This window comes from Aethalodelphis obliquidens, unplaced genomic scaffold (assembly GCF_003676395.1).
Source record: "Aethalodelphis obliquidens isolate GAN/ISIS:26980383/991018 unplaced genomic scaffold, ASM367639v1 scaffold38, whole genome shotgun sequence".
Taxonomy (NCBI): domain Eukaryota; kingdom Metazoa; phylum Chordata; class Mammalia; order Artiodactyla; family Delphinidae; genus Aethalodelphis; species Aethalodelphis obliquidens.
Window position 1 is genome coordinate 18,472,039 of NW_020837982.1, and position 21,750 is coordinate 18,493,788.

At 60.4% G+C, this 21,750-nt stretch overlaps 1 protein-coding gene across 5 annotated transcripts in view; it reads left to right on the forward strand.

Moving 5' to 3' along the window:
- TOM1L2 (target of myb1 like 2 membrane trafficking protein) overlaps positions 1 to 21,750 on the forward strand; it is an 82,793-nt gene that overhangs the window by 46,812 nt on the left and 14,231 nt on the right. For all 5 annotated transcript variants that reach the window (XM_027131269.1, XM_027131270.1, XM_027131273.1 and 2 more), the window contains 8 exons: positions 2,314 to 2,392; positions 6,016 to 6,165; positions 10,194 to 10,328; positions 11,486 to 11,626; positions 13,297 to 13,413; positions 18,063 to 18,196; positions 20,085 to 20,133; positions 20,434 to 20,557. In XM_027131269.1, the coding sequence (XP_026987070.1) occupies positions 2,314 to 2,392; positions 6,016 to 6,165; positions 10,194 to 10,328; positions 11,486 to 11,626; positions 13,297 to 13,413; positions 18,063 to 18,196; positions 20,085 to 20,133; positions 20,434 to 20,557 (929 nt within the window). The remainder of the gene's footprint in view (positions 1 to 2,313; positions 2,393 to 6,015; positions 6,166 to 10,193; positions 10,329 to 11,485; positions 11,627 to 13,296; positions 13,414 to 18,062; positions 18,197 to 20,084; positions 20,134 to 20,433; positions 20,558 to 21,750) is intronic.

The window sequence follows — 21,750 nt, forward strand, 5'->3', positions numbered from 1 at the left end:
ATGACCATCTTGGACCGTCCCCAGCTCATGGACTCTTTGTGCCCCAGCCTCTAAACTGGAGTAGCCCCGGATAAATGCAATGGAGCAAGGGAACAGCTGGGAGGGGGCGGCCAGGAGGAGAGGAGGTGTCCAGGGTGGGCGGGGCGGGGCATCGCCCCCCCGCGGGGTAAGTGGGAAGCAGCTCAGAGGTGGCAGTTCTGGAGCCGAAGGACAAGGTGGGCTCAGGATGACCAGAGAGAAGGTCTCTTCTGGGTCTGGGGTCCAGCTCCCGCAGCCCCAACCTCTCCCCCTGCTTGGGGCCCTTTCCTGCTCTGCTGGGCTCCAGCACCCCACTCCCCTCTCCCAGTTTCCTGCTCTGCGTCTGATGGGCTGCTGTGCGGTTCCTCTGACAGGACTTTGATTCTGTCTCCGAGGCTGCTTCCCCGGGGAGAGGGAGAAGTACTTGCTTTCGTGTCCCCAGTGCCTCTCCAGCAGCACTTCCCCCATGGATTTTCGGTGGATTTTCACTTTCTCTCTAACCCGGGAGTCGCCGCCTCTCTGATTTCCCGCCACCGCGTGCCCCCCCAACCCAGGAGCTCCATGAGTCACAAGTGAGCAGAGCCCTGGGAGGCTCTTCCCATGTAGTGCCCCGTGGAAGTTCAAGAGGAGGGATGAGAGCGTGCCCGGCGGGGCCTTTGAGACAGGAAATCAGTCCCCGCTCCTGGCCGGCGGCTGCTGACCTTCATCAGCCCCAGGCCACCAAGTCCTCAAAGCCGAGAGCCTGTCGAGCCCCATGTTTGCAGAAATCAGCACCCCTGTTTGGGAACTGCAGCCACACTGCAAACACACCTGGCAGGGACCCCTCCCCAGGGAGCCGAGAAGTTCCGCGGGGAAGCCATGCTTCAGGTGACTCGGGTCTGTTTATTCCTTCTAGAAGCCTCGCCTTGCTTCTGTGTGTTTCTGTTGAAATTGGGCTGATTGGCAGAGCTGCTCCCCTCTCCTTCCCCAGCTCCCTCACACACTTCTTGAGAGTATTTTTTTTTTTTTGTCTTTGTTTCTGGGCACAGGCTTTCTCTAGTCACGGCGGGAGGGGGCTACTCTCCTTTGCGGCGCACGGGCTTCTCATTGCGGTGGCTTCTCTTGTTGTGAAGCACGGGCTCTAGGCACGCAGGCTCAGTAGTTGTGGCTTGCCGACTCTAGAGTGCAGGCTCAGTAGCTGTGGTGCATGGGCTTCGTTGCTCTGCAGCATGTGGGATCTTCCCAGACCAGGGCTCGAACCCGTGTCCCCTGCATTGGCAGGCGGATTCTTAACCACTGCACCACCAGGGAAGTCCTGGTAAATAGATTGTATTTCCAAACTGTCGGAATAGGAGGCCCCGATTTATGAACCTTCACTTTAGGAAAGACCCAGATTATGCTGGCCTGCTGATGGGTGGGCGGCAGGAGCCCACTTGTGATAGCAGAGGGCGGGGTTCCCCAGAGCGGGCCATGGGCACCGGAGGACCCTTAGACACGGGCACTGCGCCAGGTAGATGCCCTCAGGGGCTGGCTGGAGACCCGCCTCCCAGCGTGGCTGTGGTTTCAGCAGGAGTGTGTACTGAGAGCAGACAGTTGGCATATGACAGAGCTGTTGTCAGCTGGAGGACCCTGCAGCTCTGCCTACAGGGCCCCCGGGAAGCCGGGTCAGATCTGGTACCAAAACACACAACTCCCAGGGTTTTGAGCAGACTTCAGTTTTCTCAGGGAAAAAGGAGTTCCACAGAGCCTGGAACCTGGACATCCAGCTCTGCACAGGGACCTGGCCGTTCTCGCCTGTGTTTCTCTGGCGGGGTCCCTTCAGTGAACCCACCAGTGGCAGGCTGGTTATTGTTCTGGGTAAATCATACTTGCACGTGATGTGGAATTCAAGAGGGCTGCAGCCTGCGACCTGGGGAACAGCCCCTCCTCCTCGGCCCTGGCGCCCTCCCCAGGGGCGGCTCCCTCCAGGGTCCCCTCCTGGCAGAGGTGTGTGCGCTGGGCATTCCTTGTCCTTTTGTAGCTCACATGGCTGCGTCCCCTCTGCCCTGCTCTGCAGATGACACTAGTCTGTATTTTTGGTGCGTTAAGAGTGTTTATTCTTCTGTGCAGCTGCATAGTACTCCGTTGTATGGATAAGCACAATTTAATTCAACCTGATTCACATTGATAGACATTTCGTTTGTTTCCAGTCTTTCACGTTTACAAACAGGCGGTAGCAAGTAACCTCGTGTACATGCTAGTTGGCACGAGTGGCCCTGACTCTGTAGGCTGGGGCTCCGGTGGGATTGGCAGGATCTGCATATGTCTATTCTCCAGGCCAAAGGATGCCATTCGAGCCCTGAAGAAGCGGCTCAACGGGAACCGGAACTACCGAGAGGTGATGCTGGCGCTGACGGTGAGTGCCCCCCTGCCCTCCCCCAGGGCGGGAGAACGTCCGGGAGCCGCAGCTGGGGGACAGCCTGGAGTGAGCGCTGCTAGGGGTAGCTGTGCCTCCTGCTGCCGCCCCAGTGTGTCCACCCTTTGAGACGGGTGAGCCAGCAGGTACGCGGCACGGGCAGTGTTGTCCGGTGCAGAAGCCCAGAGCAGAGAAGCCACAGGCCTGGGCGTGGGTCCCCGGGGGCCAGCAGCCTGCTGTGAGGCACTGAGGCCAGCTGCTTCTCTAGGGGTCAGCTTCCTCCTTGTAAAAGTGCCGACTTCCACCGAGCACCTGCCCGAGACTAGGCTAGCTCTTCAGATGTTAACTCAGATGCTTCCAGAAACCTTCCTAAATAGGTTTCATCATCCGCTTTTACGGATGCAGAAACTGAGGCTCGGAGAGGCCCAGAAGTTTGCCCAGACTTCACAGCTAGTGAGGTGCCAACTGGATCATGGGATAAAAACTGAACATCGCCGCAGAGGTTCTAGGGAAAGTCAGCAAGTGACTCCTTTCAGGAAGGAACAGACCAGGTTTTTGCCTGTCTTTCAGATGTCAGAAAATTAAAAGGGACAACTTCAGGGATTATTTCTGTCTTGAAAGCTAACATTTTTCAAATGTGGCAAAACCAGGCCACAACATGTTCCTCTAATAGAAACTGTAACAGGTCAGCATGTGGACCTCCCTGTAGGGTTGAGTAGTGGGTTGTTTATCCAAAACAGCCATAACATGTTCCTTTTAAAGCAGAGAAACTGTTTGGATTTCTTGCCCAAGTGAAAACCCAAGACTTATTAGAGTTCTCTGCCAGGGAATTGGCATTTGAATAATGAGAAAAAGACCAATTGAGAAACAGGGAGTTGAAAGCTTTTGTTTTTTCCTCAGAATTTCAACTGCAGCTTTCACTAAACCCACAGTGATGCCCAAAATGAAGTGTTTTCAGAAACAGAAATCACCAGGGACAGGCAAAACTCACGAACTCTTAGCACGCAGGCCATTTTCCTGGCATCTAAACACCTCCCACTCCATGCCCAGCATCGTGGTAGCTGCCTGGGATGGAGATCTCTCCACCGTGGGCCCTGCCATTCCTTCCTTCCTGTAGTAGAGCATGAGGGCCACCATTTAGTGTTTCCTTAAGTCTTACATTTAAGTCTTTAGACCGTTTCAAATTAATTTTTGTGACTGGTGTAAGTTAGAGGTCCAGTTTCATTCTTCTGCATGTGAATATCTAGTTTTCCCAACATCATTTATTGAAGAGACTATCCTTTCCCCGTTGAGTATTCTTGGCTCCCTTGTCAAATGTTAGTTGACAGTATATGTGAGGGTTTATTTCTGGGCTCTCAGGTCTGTTCCATTGGTCTGTGTGTCTATTTTTATGCTAATACCACACTGTTTTGCTTACTATAGCTTTATAATATAGTTTGAAATCAGGAAGTGTGATGTCTCCCACTGTGGTCTTCTTTCTCAGGATTGTTTTGGCTGTTCAGGGTCGTTTATGGTTCCATATGAGTTTTAGGATTGTTTTTTTTGTTCCTGTGAAATCTGTAGATGGCTTTGGGTACTGTGGACATTTTAACAGTATTTATTCTTCTGATCCGAGAACATGGGATACCTTTCCATTTACTTGTGTCTTTACTTTCTCTTACCAATGTCTTGTAATTTTCAGGGCACAGATCCTTCACCTCCTTGGTTAGATTTATTCCTAAGTATTTATTTATTTTGATGTGGTCAGGCCTTTGCTGCAAATCCCGTAATGCCTTTGGGAGATTTGTGAAAGGTGCAGACCCATCTTTCGTCCGCTGGAGGCCCAGCCTGGCACACACTGCCTGGGCTCACGTCTGCTCTCGTGGCTTCTCTGTCTTGTCCTTGAACTAACCCTGTTCGTCCATCACAGTCCTCCTGCTTCCTGAGGGCCTTTTAACTTCATATCTGCCCCCACCAAGGTTGTCAGGATGTACCCCAAATAGGAGTTGGTCAGAGGTCTGGGGCTTCCTGCTCAGTCATCAGTGCGGCTCTGACTGCTTGGAGGCGCTGTTTGCCTACTCCGCGGGCCTTAGCTGCATTCAGGAAAGTTCCCACCGTGTTTCAGGACCAACAACCCACAGCGACAGATTTGCCTTTTTGGTAGAGCAGCCTGCAGTGGGCTTGCCAGCCGGGAGCACTTCCGCAGCTCCTGCTCTGCCGGGCGGCCCCACTGCCTCTGTCCAGGGCATTTTAAGGACCGAATGAGGGAACGAGAGCGTGGCAGTGGTTGCCTGTCGTCTGAGGCACTCACTGATCTTGGAGGAGGGTGGCCCTGTGCCTCAGGGCGGGCGGAGGCTCAGAGGAGGCTGCAGGGGATCCTGTCCTGCTTCTGGCCTGACCAGCAATTTGTACCTACACCACTTTCTTCACCTTCTAAGCCTTTTAACTCTAGGAAAAAAAGGGGATAACAGCCTCCACTTAAAAAGGGTGAATGAGTTGTGAGGATGGAGTGAAATGACATACAACGTGAAAGGGTCTCCCCTGGGTCAGCCATGCAGTCACGTTCCTAACATCAGTGTTAGGAACTTTCTCCATGACCAAGCTTTGTCCAGGGAAAGCCCCGTTGTCCGACCCTAGCCCCGGGGAGTGGCTGCCTGGGGTCACCAGTGGTCAGTTAGTTTAGGCGAATGAGGACAAGCAAGGCGGCCAGCAGTGTCCCCTGATGCTGGTGACGTCCTTCGGTGGAGGCAGTCCCCACCAGCCAGCTGTGGCCTGGGTGCCGGCGTGGGAGGGGCCGGCTCATCGTCCGGGTCAGGGGGTTTCCAGAGAGCGAAGGGGTCCGGAGAGCTGCCTGCGAGGCTGGAGGGACCCTCCAGTGGGTGCTGTGAGCTCAAGGCCCCTCGCTCGTGCGGTGGGGGCCCAGGACAGTAACCCTGTGACACGTCCTCCTGCACTGGCCCGCCAGGCAGGTCTGCGCTTCAGGCATGCTCACCCTAACTGCAGTCCTGCAGCGGGGCACTCGCGCCCACTTTGCAGGCAGGGAAGCCGAGCTCAGACAGACTGGCCCTGAAAGTGGACCTGAGATTCAAGCCCGCGCTGGCCATTGCTCAGAACCCACAAGCGCTGTGCTCTTCTAGTGGCCGAGGCCTGTGTAACTTACTTTTCCGGACGAGGAAGGAGGGGCAGAGTTGATTCGAATGTGGCCAAGGCCACAAACCGCATATGGGGGTGGGAGACCCGGGTCACAGCCGGTCTCAGTTGTGGAAGCAGGGTTGTGCGGCCGTGTGGGGCATTCGCCTCTTCACGACCAGGTCCAGTAACTCACCAGCAGCGCAGGCTGCTCCAGTGGGCTCCGCCTGGGAGGGCCCGCATCCACCGGCTGTTGCCACCAACCCAGAGGCTCGTTTCCAGGGATGCTTGGTCATTTTGACCCCGCTGAGACCCCAGTACCCTTCTCGTGCGGATCCGGTGCCGCCCGACTGCTGTGCAGGCCCAGAGACCCCAGCCAGCAAGGGGCCACCTGTGTCCTGCAGAAGGGTTTGCCTCTGGAGGAGCCCATCGCCAGGATGGTCGGCAGTGGGGAGACGGGGCCGCGTCTCCTTGGCCCCTGGGGGTGACCTCTGTTTCCATCCCGCCCGCATCAGGTGCTGGAGACGTGCGTGAAGAACTGTGGCCACCGCTTCCACGTCCTCGTGGCCAACCGGGATTTCATCGACGGCGTCCTGGTCAAAATCATCTCTCCCAAGAGCAACCCCCCAACCATCGTGCAGGACAAGGTGCTGGCTCTCATCCAGGTGGGTCGGTGGGGAGAGAGGAAGGCGGGGCCTCCCAGCAGCAAGTCCTCACGCTTCCCCATCATTTGGAGGAAAGGATGGGTGCTTCTGGGTTTAAATATTTGTTGAGAAACACTTGTTTTTTACCCTCATCCCGCTGAGATGACACCCTCAGCGGTGGCTCTCCTGGCCGTTGCTGGCTGTGTCCGGGTGCCTGGCCCTCAGCTGCCCATGGGGGACAGGCCTGGAGCCTAACGGAGCCACGTGCCGGGTCCACGTGCCACAGGGCGGGGCCAACTCTGGGGTCGTGGGGGTGGTGTTCAGGATTCACTGAGGACGTGACAATTCTGTTGAACCCTGAGGGGTGACAAGCTGGGTGGAAAGGTCAGAGTGCAAGGGGTATGGCAGGTAGAGAGCAGTGTGTGCAAAGGCCTGGAGCATCGAGAGCACAGGTGACACTTCGGGACGTGTTCGTTATTCATTGTCCGGTAACAAATTAGCCCAAACTTAGCAGCTTAGAGCAACAGACGTTTATTGCCTCCTGATTTCTGTGGGCCAGGGCTTCAGGGACAGCTTAGCTGGGCGGTTCTCGGGAGGGTGCCGTCAGGGTGTCGGCCAGGGCCACCTCCTCCGAAGGCTCGGCTGGGGCTGGAGGAGCTGCCTCCAGGCTGCTCCCACACGGCACCCCCACCAGCGGCCCCCCCCACCCCGCCAGCAGCAGGTGTCCTAGTGTCCCACGTCCTCGCCATCGTCTTCCTCATAGCCCGTCTGACGGGTGCACAGAGGTTTTGCATCCCGTTGGCCTTTTTAAACCCGTCTTGGAAAGAAGGTGATGTTATTTCCATGTTGAATATGCTTTTAAAATGAGAAGTTAAGGTCTGATGGTCCCCTGGGAGGGCGAGGGCTGCAGCTTTTCTGAAGTCTCCAGCACCTGTGTCCCCACAGGCACGGGAGACTTCAGAAAGTCTCTCTTTGCACGGCCCCCTCGCTCCCCACCCACCGTCCCTCTGACACCTTCCTAGAACGCCGATCCCAGGCATCGTGGTCCCAGGGTGGCCCACAGAGCTGGCGTTTCCAGTGCACGTTTGCCACCGTCTGGTCCGCTGTGAAGTCAGGATGCCCGTCCCTCCCCGCTCCCCTCCACCCCTAATCCCTCCATTCAGCCAGGCAGCCGTGTCCTCTGGCTGCCCTCCTGCCACCCCACCTCCCTGGGCCGCACGGAAAGACACCCCCTCGGGCTCGTGTGCTCAAGGGACCCTGCCCTTCAGGAGGACAGCGTGCCAGATGCAGCAGGCCCTTCTGGAAGGGACAGGGCTCCCGGTGGCCCGGGAGGAGGGGGCCTGTCCAGAGGGCGGGCCTCCCGTGACGTCCTCTTTGTGGGACATCCCCCCGCTCTACGCCACCCTCGGCCTCTTCCTGGGGTTGTTCCAGAACAGAAAGGACATGGTTCTGGTGAAGGAACCTCATCCCTGCCTCCCGCACTCCCCCCAGAGTAGTGTCTAAAAATTCTCTTTCTTTCCACTGAAGAGGGGAGCTGATGGCGGGGGGTGGGAGGGGCGGGGGGAGCCGGGGGGGCTGTGTTCTCAGGAGGTGGCAGGGAGCCGGTGGCCGGGCTCGCAGTAGATTCTGTGGATGGGCAGCTCCCGAAACCCTGTCCCTGTGAGTGAGAAGCCCAGGAGCACGAGCAGGACGGCACAGCAGCTTCCTTTTGTCCAGGGAACGGAACCCATTGTTTAAATCAGCAATTGTTTATTGATCTGAAATTGGATGATTTAAAACTTTGTCGAGTGCTTCCCTGGTGGCGCAGCGGTTGAGAGTCTGCCTGCCGATGCAGGGCACGCAGGTTCGTGCCCCGGTCCGGGAGGATCCCACATGCCGCGGAGCGGCTGGGCCCGTGAGCCATGGCCGCTGGGCCTGCGCATCCGGAGCCTGTGTGTCCGGAGCCTGTGCTCCGCAGCGGGAGAGGCCACAGCAGTGAGAGGCTTGAGGGGTCTGGAGCAAATGGCTCATGTTTGCATAAGGTTTTAGTCCTTTCTTTGGTGTGCGACCCAGGGGAAAGGAGATCGGAACTCCCTCTGGGCCTTCCAGCCCGTGACACGTGGGCACAGGTGGGCGGGGCAGGGCGTAGGGCAGTGAGCGGGCGCTGTGATGCTGACCCACAGCTCCCAGGACAGGCCTTCTGCTCTGACAGCAGCCGCCCTGCCGCTCCCTGGCTTCTTGTGGGGAAGCAGACCTCCCGAGGCCACGGCCCCTGAGGTAGGGTCGTGATTCTCAGCGGGGCCAGCTGTCTAGAGGGGCTCCTGCGCTGTCACCGTCACCTCAGTCCGCTGGCCGCCTGCGTGGCCATGCTCCCCTGTCCCTGCAGCAGGAATCTTCGCATCAGTGAGGCCGTGTTCACTCTGACTTGACAAATGCTATCTGACTGCCTTCTCTGTGCCCCCGGGAGACTCGGCAGCTGGGGGGCACAGGTGTGGGCACCAGCCCGGAAGGTGCCCAAGGCACACGGCATCTCCCGCCCTGTGCTTCCCCCCAAGGTGCTGGCGCCAGGGGTGTGGTCAGTAGAGAGCACTGCCGTGGACACAGACTCTGCTAGCAGCCCCGCACCCAGACTGCACAGGGGTCCCGCGCAGGACGGGGGCGATTAGCCGGGACTGCTTGGCTGCTTAGACAGCAGATGCCAACCCCAGCTGCCTGGGCAAAGAGCAGAGCTGGTCATGGCAAGGCTACCCAGAGCCCCGGGGTGACGGCCAGGGAGGGGACAGACCTTCTGAGTGTCCGCGCCGTCCCAGCAGGCAGGCTCTCCCTGCTCCCTGGTCCGGGCTGGCATGTGGGTGCGACCCAGGGCCCACATCTACCCATAGAGCAGCCCAGCCCTCCGAGGGCCCAGGGCCAGGCTCCTGAAGCAGGAGGCAGTAGCTGCTCAGCTGGGCACGTGTACCCCCTGCGGGGCCGTCCATGGGGCCTGCTGATCGCTGCTGGACAGGTGCCCCAAGAAGTGTCCGCCGACTGGAGAGAACAGTCGTGGTCTTCTTATGTGAGACCTGCTGGGGGTGGAAGGCAGCATAAGTTAAAAGGGCTCCCCTGGAGCTGTTGTCTTTCTGCAGCAACGAAGGCCGGAGGCGGCTCCAGGAGAAGCTGACTGCCGCCTGCTTCTCCCCGCCTCCCCGTGGGCAGTGAAACGCGCCCCCCACCAGTGTCCAGGAGGAAGTGTGACCACGAGGGGCTGTCCTGACGTGGGCGTTAAGTCCCTGCATGTGCAGGTTGGATGAGCAGGCCCCGGGAGGCCGGGCTCACGGCAGGGTTTGTGGTCAGTGAGATGCAGCAGCCAAACTGAACAAGGCTTTTTGGAAACTGCCCTCTTGGTCAGAGATGGGGGGAAGCAGCTGGGCCCTGTGACAGCGACAGAGCTGCAGGCAGGACGGCGTTCCTCGTCCTCTGGGCCCCTCTTGGGGGCTGCCCTTTGGAGGAACTTCCTTTTTTGATACCTTCTATAACTTCCAAAGAACAGAATTTAAAGATAAATTTTGACAGTTCCTTGAATCAGAGACGAGCGGCAGCCTTTTGAAATATGTGTTCCTTCCTCCCCGTGTTGTGTCTTACATAATGGAAGCTAGTGGCCGAGCTTCCCAGCGGACTGTCGCACACGGGCACCTGGTGCCAGCGCTGTGAGTAGCGCGGGTGCACCTGCCCCGGCCGCAGTCACCTCGGCCGTCGGATGGGTGGCCAGGCAGTGTGGACTCCGGCTCCCTGACCTACTAGGGTCAGCCTGGACTTTCATGCGCGGAGCGTGGAGGCCCGCCGCGGTCCCCGCGCGTTCTGCGGGCGCGGCCTCTCCAGCCGCACGTTGCCAGGCACATCTCCTGGGCTCAGCCCCATGCTTCGGTGTGGTCGCTCCGTCTCCGCTCTAGGCTGTGCCCCACGCTGGACCGAGTTCTGTGCTTTGCTTTCATTCGTGCTCAGCCTGGTGGCACTGGCAGGAAGGAGCAGGGTGGCTGGGCCGCAGCCCTGAGCGCCCCGTCGCCCCTAACAGGCCCCCTCCTCCCCTCCAGGCGTGGGCCGACGCCTTCCGGAGCAGCCCTGACCTCACGGGCGTCGTGCACGCTTACGAAGAGCTGAAGAGGAAGGGCATGGAGTTCCCCATGGCCGACCTGGACGCGCTGTCCCCCATACACACACCCCAGCGGGTGAGCCTCCGCCGCGTCCCCAAGGGCCTGTTGCAGGGACAGCCTCTGAATTATGCAGCTTGTCACCAGCCTCCTTAGGGCTCCAGGGCGTTTCTTGTTGATAACGAGCGGGTGCGGGAGAGAGACGGCTGGTGGCTGGTGGCTCAGGGACCCCCCCACCCGCCCCGGTTTTCACCCCAACTGTGGGAGGAGGTGACAAAGGAGCCGTGTGGACGCTGTCATGGAGGTGGCCGCTCGGGTGGAGCCATCCTGGGAGGGGCGCGGCACCTGCTCTCCCGAGCCCAGGCGTCTGGTGTGGGGACCGCGTCTCCCAGGGCGGCCGGAGGAGCCCCACCTCCACATCGGCAACGCGAGGGGCTGGCGAGGTCCCTGTTCATGGGTTTTTGAACTGGACAAGTCAAATGGATCTAAGATTTACTTTGGGCTATGAGTGGTCACCCTTGACTCCCATCAGCCTTGGGATGCAAAGCCCCGGGGGGGCCCGCTGAGGGCAGCTCCCACATGCTAGCAGCTTCAGGAGGGAAGGTGCCCAGGCAACGCCATCCTTCCTTTTCGGGGGCAGCCAGGCCCTCTTCTGCCCCGGGAGAGCCCCGGGAGGCTCAGGATCTGGGAGAGGCACCCACCCCAGCTCCCTCTGCCACGGCCCCGTTTGTCCATCTCTGAGGGACGGTGCCGTGCAGGCCTCCCGCGTGGGCACGGCTCACGTTCAGGGGGTCACGAGGGGCCCAGAGGGAAGCACGAGGACTTGGGCTTTCCTAGCGTTTCTCTCACATGATCCCTCCAAGCCACTTGCTGCACTTTGTGGAGTAAACCTGTTTTATTCTTCGAATCATGACGCAGAGCAGCGTGGCGGTTCCTGTAGTTACAGAGAACGTTCAGTAAATTGCATAATTACTGTTTCTATTAGTCCGCTTGTAAAGGCCAAAAAGTAACCTTCTGGTGCCAAACGGGGGCTCCTGATTAGAAAACTTACCAGCAGGCCCTCCCCTCCGATCCCGAGGTGGTCCTGACGGTGGGAGGGTGGCCAGAGCCCTCACAGGCTGCGCTGGGGGCTGCCTCTGTGGCCCGCCTCGGTGTCTGTGAGGTTCGTGGAGGGAGGAGGGGTGGGGGGGCCCAGGCGGCCCAGGCGGACAGAAGGCTTTGTCGTTGCCGTGCAGAGCGTCCCGGAGGTGGACCCAGCCACCAGCATGCCCAAGTCCCAGTCGCAGCTGCAGCCGAGGACGAGCAGCGGCTCCTCCTTGGTGCCGCAGGCCCCGGCTCTGAGCGCTGCGGGCCCCATCACGGCCAATTCAGAGCAGGTACGTGCACGCTTAGGGGCCACAGGCCAGCCTGCCGCTGCCCTCGGTCTCCCAGGAGACAGAGGAGGCCTCCCCAGACGGGCCCTGTGAAGGGTGTCAGCGACACGGGTGCAAGTGCCCGGCCCTCCTGAGGGCGCGCTGTCCAGGGCGGTGGTCACTCGAGGTGGGAGGTGGGGGGCTCCGGACACAGCAGGTGGGCGGTTTGGAGGACGGGGCGGGGCGGGGGCGGGGCTGGCAAGAATCACAGCAGGAGGTGAGGCCAAAAGCCCGGGAGCCAGCGGAGTTGTGAAGGGCCTCGGGTGTCCACAGAGAGGTTTAGACTTACCCTGAGAGAAGGCAGCCTGGGCCAGGGCGGAGCCTGCAGGAAGGACCAAGTCCTGCTGCGTCCCGAGCAACGCCCAGTCTCCCCGAGTTATTTCCTGCGGAGCTAATGCTGCCTCAATGCCAACCTGGATTCTTTTGGAGGAGTCTGGAGACGAGTCCTTAGACGAATCTATAGAACTTCCATTAGTTAAAAAGTGACGATTGGTCAGACTTGAAAGAAAATCCATCCACTGTTTCTGTTTTTTAAATTCTCATTTACTATTTGCGACAGTTTCATTATTATGGAACCTCATTTAAACAGAGGGCTCAAGCGCTTGTGTCCGGTTAGCGGAGTGTGCGCACATTTCTGCTCTGTGGGCCCCGAGGATGGGGCGGCCGGGCAGGTGGTGGGCTGGGATCGGACAGGCCTGGGCTCAGCCCGCTGCTCCTGGTGAGGCTTCAGCCAGGTCGCTTAACCTCGGTCTCCTGTCAGTAGACCGGGCGGCGGTCCTTCTCTCCTGCCCACCGGGCGTCATGGGCTGGCTGGGCAGTGGCAGGAAGCCCCCTGGGATCCCCAGAGCAGGGAGGAGGTGGAGGCCGCAGCTGAAACTACCGCTGCCCCTCCTGGGCCCCCGCCACAGCCGGCACCAGGCCTCCCAGGTGGCCCTGGGAAGAGGGAAGGCAGACGCGTTTGCAGTTGGACGGCCACCGAGACCCTCCCCTGATTGGCCGTCTGCGCCCGGGGGGAGCTCGGGAGCGGTTGGAAGGAGGGTCTGGGATGGGCGAGGGGACATGGGCAGGACGAGAGGGGGCTGAATGCGGTGAAGAGAGACAGCAGACCCGACTGGGCAGTGCGGGGTGTGCCCCTGGATGGCCACGGCTGGCCTGTGAGGTCACCTTTGCACAGGTGAGGACACAGGCTCAGAGAGCTGTCCCTGCTGTGGGAGAGGCAGCCCGGGTCCCGGCTCTGGGGAGCTCTGTGGAGCTGGCAGTGGGGACAGGCACCCCTGGATGGGGAGCCGGTGGGGAAGGCACGGCTCAGAGGTCACTGTGCTTGGAGCCTCGATTCCGGGCCAGAGCCTGCAACTGTGAGGTTCCTAGTCGAGGACCCCAGACCTGCAGGGACCTCGGGGGCCACGCTCTCCACCACGTGAAGGAGCAGAAACGGGGCCTGAGAGGCTCACTTCCCCTGCAGGCCCCGCTCGGCCCCCTCCCCCCACGCTCCAACCCAGCACTGCCCGCGCTTCCCGGGGCTCCCAGCTGCCAGCTGCCGGCACCCCCCGTGCGCAGACGCAGACGGAGCTGGCCCGCGTCCACCTGGTGCAGGCTCACTGACCCCGTCCCCACACTTCCCCCGGCCCCCACAGATCGCCAGGCTGCGGAGCGAACTGGACGTCGTTCGGGGAAACACAAAGGTCATGTCCGAGATGCTAACGGAGATGGTTCCCGGGCAGGAGGACTCGTCCGATCTGGAGCTGCTGCAGGTGAGGGCCTTCGGGCCGGGGGTTGGGCAGGATGGGGTTCGGGGCCCGTCCTCTAGAGGGACCGAGTCCGAGGAGGCCCGCGTCCAGCCCACGCATCCCGGAGGCGGTCAGAGGCCAGTCCCAGGTGCTCTCTTCTTTATCCTCCTTAAAAACGTTTTTTCCTCATTGTAAAATGCCAGTTGCAAAATACGTGCCCATTGAAAGAAAAAGGAAGTACAAAGAAGAAAGTCGTTTTCTTTAACCCCAGCGTCCGCAGATAAGCACTGTCGGTGTTCTGATGTATTTTCTTTCAGACATTTTTTCCATGTTTATTTCACGTGGGGTTGAGATGATATCAGGTGTATGATTTTATGTGTTGCTTTGTTCACCCAACATGACGTCACAAACGTGCAGGGACCGCTAACTGTTCCTGCTCGTGGGAGCCACTTCTGAGACTTCTGGGGTGAAGCTGAGGGTCCCCAGCCAGGGTGGCCCACGTCCTGGCTCCGGAGGCTCTGTGGCTCACTGGCCACCTGCAGGTCTGGGAGCCAGACGGAAAGAGCTGGCCTGCAGGGTTCCTACCCCAGGTCCGCCATGCCCAGAGCTGGCGCCCAGCTCTCCTGACACCGTCTCAGAGACTCTGGCATCGGTGGGAAGTGGCAGCGGCCCCGCCCGCAGAAGCAGCACCTCCTGGAGGGTGGAGAGGACGCTGTGAAATGTGAGGGCCAGTGGGGAGCACCTCCCACGCCTGCCCCTCGGGGCAGCCGGTCTTGGTCCCCTGAGGGCCACACTGGCTGCTGTCCTCCAGGAGGGCATGCTTCCCGGGTGGCCTGGCCCCAAGCAGCTGCTTGCCGTGCCCCCTTCCAGCCCCTAAGGGGGTGAGGGTGTGGGTGGGGGAGACCTGCCCAGGGTGTGGGCTGTGGTCCCCGCTCTGGAGGATCTCACAGCGGGCAGCCTACCTACCTGGGTCCGGGCCCTCCGGCTGCTCTGGACGCCGAGCGACCAGATCCCGCAGCAGCCCAGCTTCAGGTGTGCCATCAGTGCCGCGTCAGCCTCCATCTGCGGTCTGCAGGGTTCTTCCAGGCATTACCCCAGGCGCAGGAAACTGAGATCAGTCCAGGAACAGTGCAGGAACTGAGGGGCCTCTCGAGGCAGCTCTGTGCTGTGTCAGCACCAGAATTCTTGCTGACAGGGGTTTGCAGTGGACAGAGCTGAGTTCCTGGTAGCAGGCGCAGCAGAACAAAGCCAGCCCTGCGGACAGCCAGGGCCAACCAGACAGCACACACCTCTGCGTGTGCGTGTGTGTTTAAACGAGCCCGTCAGCCAAGACAAACAGAACCTGATCTCCTGGCGTCAGCTCAGTTTTCAAAAATAGGTTGCTTCCCATGACGTTTCCCTTCCCTCTGTCTTGTTCCAACTCCAAGCCTGCCGACGTCGCTGCTATCTTATAAGTCAAACAGAGAGGACGGTTCTGGGTGTCAGTGGGAGGCTGTCCTTTCGGCACGAGAGACTCGGGAGCCGGCAGCTCTGTAAGCAGACACGGCCGTCCTGGCCGCTGGCCTCACTCCTCGAGCCAGCCGAGCAGGATCTCCCAGGGGTTGGGGCTGCATGTGGGAAAGTGCTACGGTCTGCTTGGAAAGGGATGGGATCAGACTGTGCCCCGGGACCCCTCACTCGAGCTGGAGGGTGGCCAGATTGCTCAGGGCAGAAGCTACCCAGAGCTCAAAGTGGAAATAAATGCATTTGTCACCAGCCCAAGTGTTCATGCCCACAGAAGCTGCTGCGGATTTGAGTGTAAACTGCTGGGAGGAAATGGGAAGAGGGAAATGGGAGGTGTCGGCGAGGGCGCGCCGCTGCAGCCGACCAGCATCCTGGCCGGCTGCGTCCGTCCGGACGGCTTCCTGTGCTTCGCACAGGACTTGCAGGTGTGGCCTCACCCGCGGCTCGCAGCGTGGCAGGAACTCAGGCAGCGTGGGCGAGGGGAGGCGGGACCCCGGAGGGAGCACAGCAGCATCCCCCCCTGGGCTGGGAGAGACCTGGGAGGCGGCTTGTCCAGCCCCACCCTGTGCTGATTCCCCACGCCGGCAGCATGCCTGGTGCTGCCTTGTTTCTGAACATCCTCAGAGACAGGCTGGGGAGGCACTTCCGCCTCCAAGCACATGACCTGGATAGACTTTGGGAAGCAGCACGACAGGGCAGGAAGAGCTGCGGCCTAGGGATCCCTGGCTTCACTCTGGGCCTGGCCGCTGATGAGCCAGGTGACAGAGCCTGGAGTAATCTCTCCCCGGTGGCCGGTTGGGAAGCGGCTGATTGAAGCCCGTCCACACCGTGCCTGCAGCCCCGGTCTGTCTGCTCCACCCGCTGGAGCAGACACAAGTTCCTCCCTCACGTAGCAGGTCCTTCCATGCTTGCAGGCTGTCGGCCGCCCTCCCTCGGGTGGCCCGGTGGCTCTGAGCAGGGGGCAGCGCTGGGGAACCTGCTGCCTCCGTCTCCCTCCCTCACGGGCTGTCCAGCCACGTCTTCCCTGTCCTGAGACTCTGCATCTCTGTCTGCTGGAGCTTATGCCCTTGGCTGCGCCTGGGAGTCCGGCCTTGGGAATCTCTAAAGATCCCGATGCCGGCGGCCGTGCCCCCACCGCCCCCAGATCAGCCTCTCCAGCTCTGTCTGCAGTTAGTGATAACGCGTGATTAATCCAGTGACACCCAGGATGGGCATCCCTCACGGCCATCCCTCAGCTGACGAAGGAGGCCCATCCCACATTGTGTCTTCAAGTAGCGGATGGTTTATCCCCTCTCGCTTCTTGCCTCTCATTTCAACAAAAACCAGGGGGGCCAGGACCATCTTCTCTAGAGAAATCTAGTTTATTCTATGTGTTCAGCTTCATTATTTCCCCCTTTCTCTTCAACAAAGACTGTGTCTCCCTCCTGTCTCCTTTGCAGCTGTAGAAAGCAGATCTTCAGGGCCTTATTCCCTGTGGGTTCAGAGGAGACCCAGAAGATGATTAAAAGATTGTTTTGCAAGGTGGGGAGGAGAATGTCCCTTGAAGAAAAGGTACAGGCATTGGGATGAATTAGACAGAAAAGGGACATTTTACAAAGCCTTCTGGTGGATGGAGGGCTTTTGCACCAAGAGCAGTGACCAGCCACCCTCCCTTCTGTTGAGAACCAGACCCCAGAGGCCAGACTGAGACCGTCCGCGTTTAGGAAGTTCCTGTCCCAGCTGTTGCCAGGCGGGAAGGGCAAGCCGGGCAGGCTCTGGCTGTCTGTGGCTCAGGACCAGGAGAAGGTGCCTGTCCGGGTGGTTTGGAGGCAGGTAGGGTCTGCCTGCTGGTGACGGCGTGGAGGGCCCGCAGGCAGCCAGCGGGTGTCTGTGGTGGCACAGATCTTCATGCTCTGGTCCTCCTCTCCCGTGCAATCTCTTCTCGTTTCTTCCTGTTTAATTTTTTTAAGACAGTAATTTAAAAGGTTGAAGCAAGGAGAAGGTGCAACTTTCTCTCTGCAGAGACCCCTGGAGACCCCTGATCCGGGACGTGTTTAGGCAAAGCTCCGTGGGGGGTCCCTGGGTGCCAACCCAGGCGTAGAGCACGCGAGGCCCTGCCAGCGGGTGGGGGATGTCCTGCCCGCCTCTGCCCCAGCTGAAGGCCACGGGAGCCAGACCCCAGTGCACGGCCTCGGGTCTCATCCTTCCTCCAGGCGAGGCCCCAGAAACCACCTAGCGCTTCCCAAACGTTCTGCAAAGTGATGGAACGTCTCCTCCACGAGTGAAACTCTACAGAGACCTATCAGTGTCCGAACAGATGAGAGCATAGCCACCCTGGCTGCCGTGGTGGTGCCCAGCGCCCCCATCCCACCCTAGGAGGGCCGAGCCCAGGGCGCTGGACCCCCAGACAGCGGGTGGAGCCCAGGGCGCTGGACCCCCGGACAGCGGGTGGAGCCCAGGGCGCTGGACCCCCGGACAGCGGGTGGAGCCCAGGGCGCTGGACCCCCGGACAGCGGGTGGTCAGGGCTGCTTGCTGCTGCCTTGGCCGCCACACCCAGCAGGGACTGGGCTCTGGGGGGAGATTGAATCCAGCCCTGACCTCTCCCTGCGGGTGCTACTGGTGCTTCGGACGTGTGTGCCAGGTGCTTGAGATGCTCCCTGCAGCCTACTGAGGGCTGGCGGCGCCTCCGTGAAGCCTCCTCTGGGGGGCTTTGCCCTCTGGGGTGGTTGGGAGCCAGTCTGCACCTACTGGAGGTGAAGGGGAGCCCAGGGCGCTCTAGGCAGTCTGGGGCGGCAGCGTGGGCTCAGGGCATGTTCATAGCGCACAGGGAGTCTTGGCGGGTGAGATGCACGATGATACACAGAGGCTGGGGCATCCTGTCCCAAGTGACAGGGTGGCGTCTGGCACGGTCTGTTGAAGAGAACAAGCAACTGCAGAGAATCACGTTTTTAGATTTTCCAGACGGTTTGTGCAAACCCGTACTCTGCGCACAGCAGAGTGTGCGCTAGGACGCTTGTCCATCAAGAGGCGCCGCCTGGTGGGCGGGGCGGGGGTCCACCTGGCCTCCTGCACACGCCCGGCTTTGTGGACAAGCCTGGGCCCGTGTGGCTTTACGAACTGGCACATGTATTTGCAAAGCAAGTGGAGTGTGAACAAGGGGCACCCGCGGTAGCCAGACCTGTGTCCCCAGGAGCTGCACAGGACCTGCCGCGCCATGCAGCAGCGCGTCGTGGAGCTCATCTCCCGCGTGTGCAACGAGGAGGTCACTGAGGAGCTGCTGCACGTCAACGATGACCTCAACAACGTCTTCCTCCGATACGAGAGGTGGGAGCCGGCGCGGGGGTGGGGGTTGGGACGTGCAGAGTAGAGGCGGAAAATACTCCTCGGAGATGCTGACCTGTTCCCATGACGGGGAAGTGCTTCTTGTTCTCCTGGGAGCCAGCAGCAGGAACGTGCCGCAGAGTCAGGCGCTACCCTTCATGAGCCTCGGGCTGGCCCCTGTCACCCCAGCCCAGGAGGGAGGATGGGGCTCGGGGACCCTGCGCTCCTGCACCTGCTCCTTTGAAGATCCTCTGAATCTGAAAAGGATTAAGGGGGAGAAATCTCTATCAGGGAAAAAAAGATTTCCTCTTTCCCATTTTTAAAAAAAGAGAAAGATTTTCCCTTCCTTTGCCACCGCCAGCATGTGTGGAGCGCGGAAGCAGGCAGGTGTGAGTGCCGGGAGAGACACGCATTTCCGTTCTTCCAAATCATTTTCGGGTTTGAGGTGACAAACGTGCATATTCTTGTGCCTTCCCAGAGCCGTCCCTCAGGGAGAAAGGTGAGTGATCCAGGCAGTGCTCAGCAAGCAGGGAAGTGGCGAGCGGGCTCCCATCCGTGGCTCTGACGGGGCTGCCCCAGAAAGCGCCTTGCCTGGCCAGCCTTCTGCTGCTAAGGGTGAGGCCTGGGCCCCGGGCCGCTGGCTCGTGGCCTGATGGCCTGGCATCACGCAGGGTCCGGGTGGCAGGTGCTCGCGTCTGGGCCTTTTGCTGGGGTTGCCACAGCTCTGGGCTGTGTCTCAGCTTCGACCACGGTGGCAGCGGTGGGTGGCCCTGTGTCCACCCGACAGATGACGAGCCCTCCACAGGAGGAATGGGGGCCCGTCTGGGGCCCCCTGTGCCACGGGAGCGCAGGAACAGAGCCGGGGGCCTCAACTCCCGGCCCCAGAGCCCCGGGTTCCTGCCCTGCGGTGCCAGGGTCTCCACTGTAAACAGGCTGGGCTTTTCACCTGTTAAACCCGTCTCAGCCCTTTCTGGCACAGGGTGACAGCGATCCAGAGGCAAAGCCCGGGGTCGGCAGCCCTGAGGTGCCCTTCCGGCCAGAGAGCCTTTGCTAAGGCTGACGGTCAGCAAGGGCTTGGGAAGGTGCTCCCGCAGGAGAACCTCAGGGGGGGTCATATTTCTGTCCTTGTCGACCACTGAGGATAAACTGCGTCCCACGGGTGGCCTGACCAGTTGTCCCCCCGGGGATCCCTGCTCACCAGGGGCTGACCCCAGCACATGGGGAGAACAGTGTGGAGCAGGGAATCTCAGCAGATCCCCAGCTGGAGAGGTCTCTTGGCGGCCTCTTAGCCTGTGGCGTCTGGGGCTGCCATGCTGGTCCCCACCTGATAGAGAATGACCTGGGTGCTGGAGAGGAGAGTCTGTCCTCGGCCAGGCTGCGGCCAGCAGGCGGGGGCCCTGGCTCACCGACCCTCCCGCAGCTGCTGGGGCCTGTGCCTGCCCTCCTGCTCCACACGCCTGGCCCTGGGTCCCACCCCTTCCCCTAGCAAGTTAGCCCTTCAGCTCGTCACTCTGCCACAGAGCTGTCCAACAGGGAGGGGCTGCTGTTCTCCTCTGGATCTGGGGCGCCCCCAGGGAAGGTGCCTGGCCCTGGGGGTGCTTATGATGGCCTCCTGCATGTGCTAGCCCGCACCTGCAGTGCCCTTGGGGAGGCTGGGAGGCTGATCCCCACTCGGGGGAGCCCCATGCAGCAGCAGGAAGGGCGAAGTTGTGTGTTGGGGGTTGTCCACTCCCTGGCCCCCCAAATGGGCCCGGTGGTTCTCCTTCCCCAGAGCCTGGGTCTCTGCTGGCCTCCCGGCCCACGGGCCCTGGGAGCTTCCCAGGCCAGTGGGCTTCGCGATGCCGTGTCCCGGGCACTCCCTCTCCTTACTCCACTTTCCTTTCCCCATTAGGTTTGAACGATACAGGTCAGGCCGATCCGTTCAAAATGCCAGTAATGGAGTGAGTATTCCTTCAGAATTCTCGCCTTTCTGGAGGCCGGGAAACCTGGGGTCTCCTGGGGTTAAAATATCCGGGCGATGGGAGAGCAAGCTCTGGTGGGTGGGCTCTGAGGAGGTGCCGGCAGGGCACATCCCTGGCAGGAGGGGGCAAAGAAGCCCCTGGGACCTCGCTGTCCCTTAGATGGGGGAGGGGCAGGGGGTAACTCACAACAGCCCACCCGGGACCCTGGGTGGTGCCTGCCAGCTTTCGCCTCGGGGCCGAGCACATGGGCCGGGGCTCAGCCCACCTCCTGCCCAGCAGGTGCTGAGCGAAGTGACAGAGGACAACCTCATCGACCTGGGCCCGGGGTCTCCAGCCGTGGTGAGCCCGACCGTGGGGGGCACGGTGCCCCCATCTTCCCTCTCCTCCCAGCTTGCGGGCTTGGGTGAGTGTCCCGGAACTGCCTCCCGCCCCCCCCCCCGCCCCCCGCCAGCCTTGTGGGGGACCCGTGGGACAGCGTGTGCCTGAGTCCTGCTGTGCCATTTCAGCTGAAGGCTTGTTCCCTAAACTTAGAGTTTGAACCCAGCTTGGAAAGCAGGGGTGCGAGGTGGTCCAAGGGACTGGAAGCTGTTGGCTTTTTGAAGAAAGGTGGCTGCTGTGTTGTACGTGGCTTATTCTCTATGGCTGGAGTGATTTCCTTCTCAACGTCAACCAGGCCAAGGGTGGCAAATAGGTGTCAGCTGCTTGGGTGCTTGGCACGTGGGCCCAGGAAGGATGCTGAGGCCACGTCGGGGCTTGGAAGAGTCCATGGCTGATCGGTGACGTCTGCCCTGGGCTTGTCAACAGGAAGGGGTTTGCTCTCCTTGAGCTAATATCAGTGAGAGTGCGCCATCCTCTGAAACCTAAAACAAAAGATGCCATTTTCTCGCAGTTTGTTCAGTTTAATGTGTGTCCGTGACGCTGGATGTCCCACCCGGGCTGGATGAGCCCAGTCTGGGACAGAGGAGGTCACAGTGTTACATTACCACTCAGCACGGCCCTCTCAAAATGCCGTCTTCCACCCTGCGCTCCTGTTTCCTTAGTATTTGTCTTTGTACCTTCGTCTCATTTCGGTTGAATCAAGCTTTCACTCAGTGCCCTGGCAGTTGCTGTAGTGGCTTCTCGACGTCTCACGTATCCGTAGCCACTGTTTCTCTTTCTCTGCCTTCAGTCTACCCAGCATGTGGCCACCAGGCTTAATACCTAAAATTCAGATTGGATTCCGCTGCCCCTGCTTTAAAAAGCTCTAGTGTTTCCCCATCGACTCCTTTGCCGGCGTGTGACCTCTTCAGCAGCCTCGTCTCTCCGCCGGCACCCTTCCCGCGTCACCCCCTCTGCCCGCTGCCCAGCCCCCCTCCCGCTCCTGTAGCAGTTTCCGGTCCCCCGCCCGTATCTCCACCTAATTCTGTGCTGCTGTCTGTCCGCCTACTCTGTGTACCCCCTTGAGGCCGGGAACCGCGCCAGAGTCACTGTGGTCCAGTCAGGGTCGAGCTCTGGCCGTGCGCGCGCCTACGAATTACTTGTCACATGAGTGACCTTGGCCTGTGGCCTCTGTGACCGGCTCCCAGGGGCACCTTGGTGCGGGCAGGAGCCTGCACG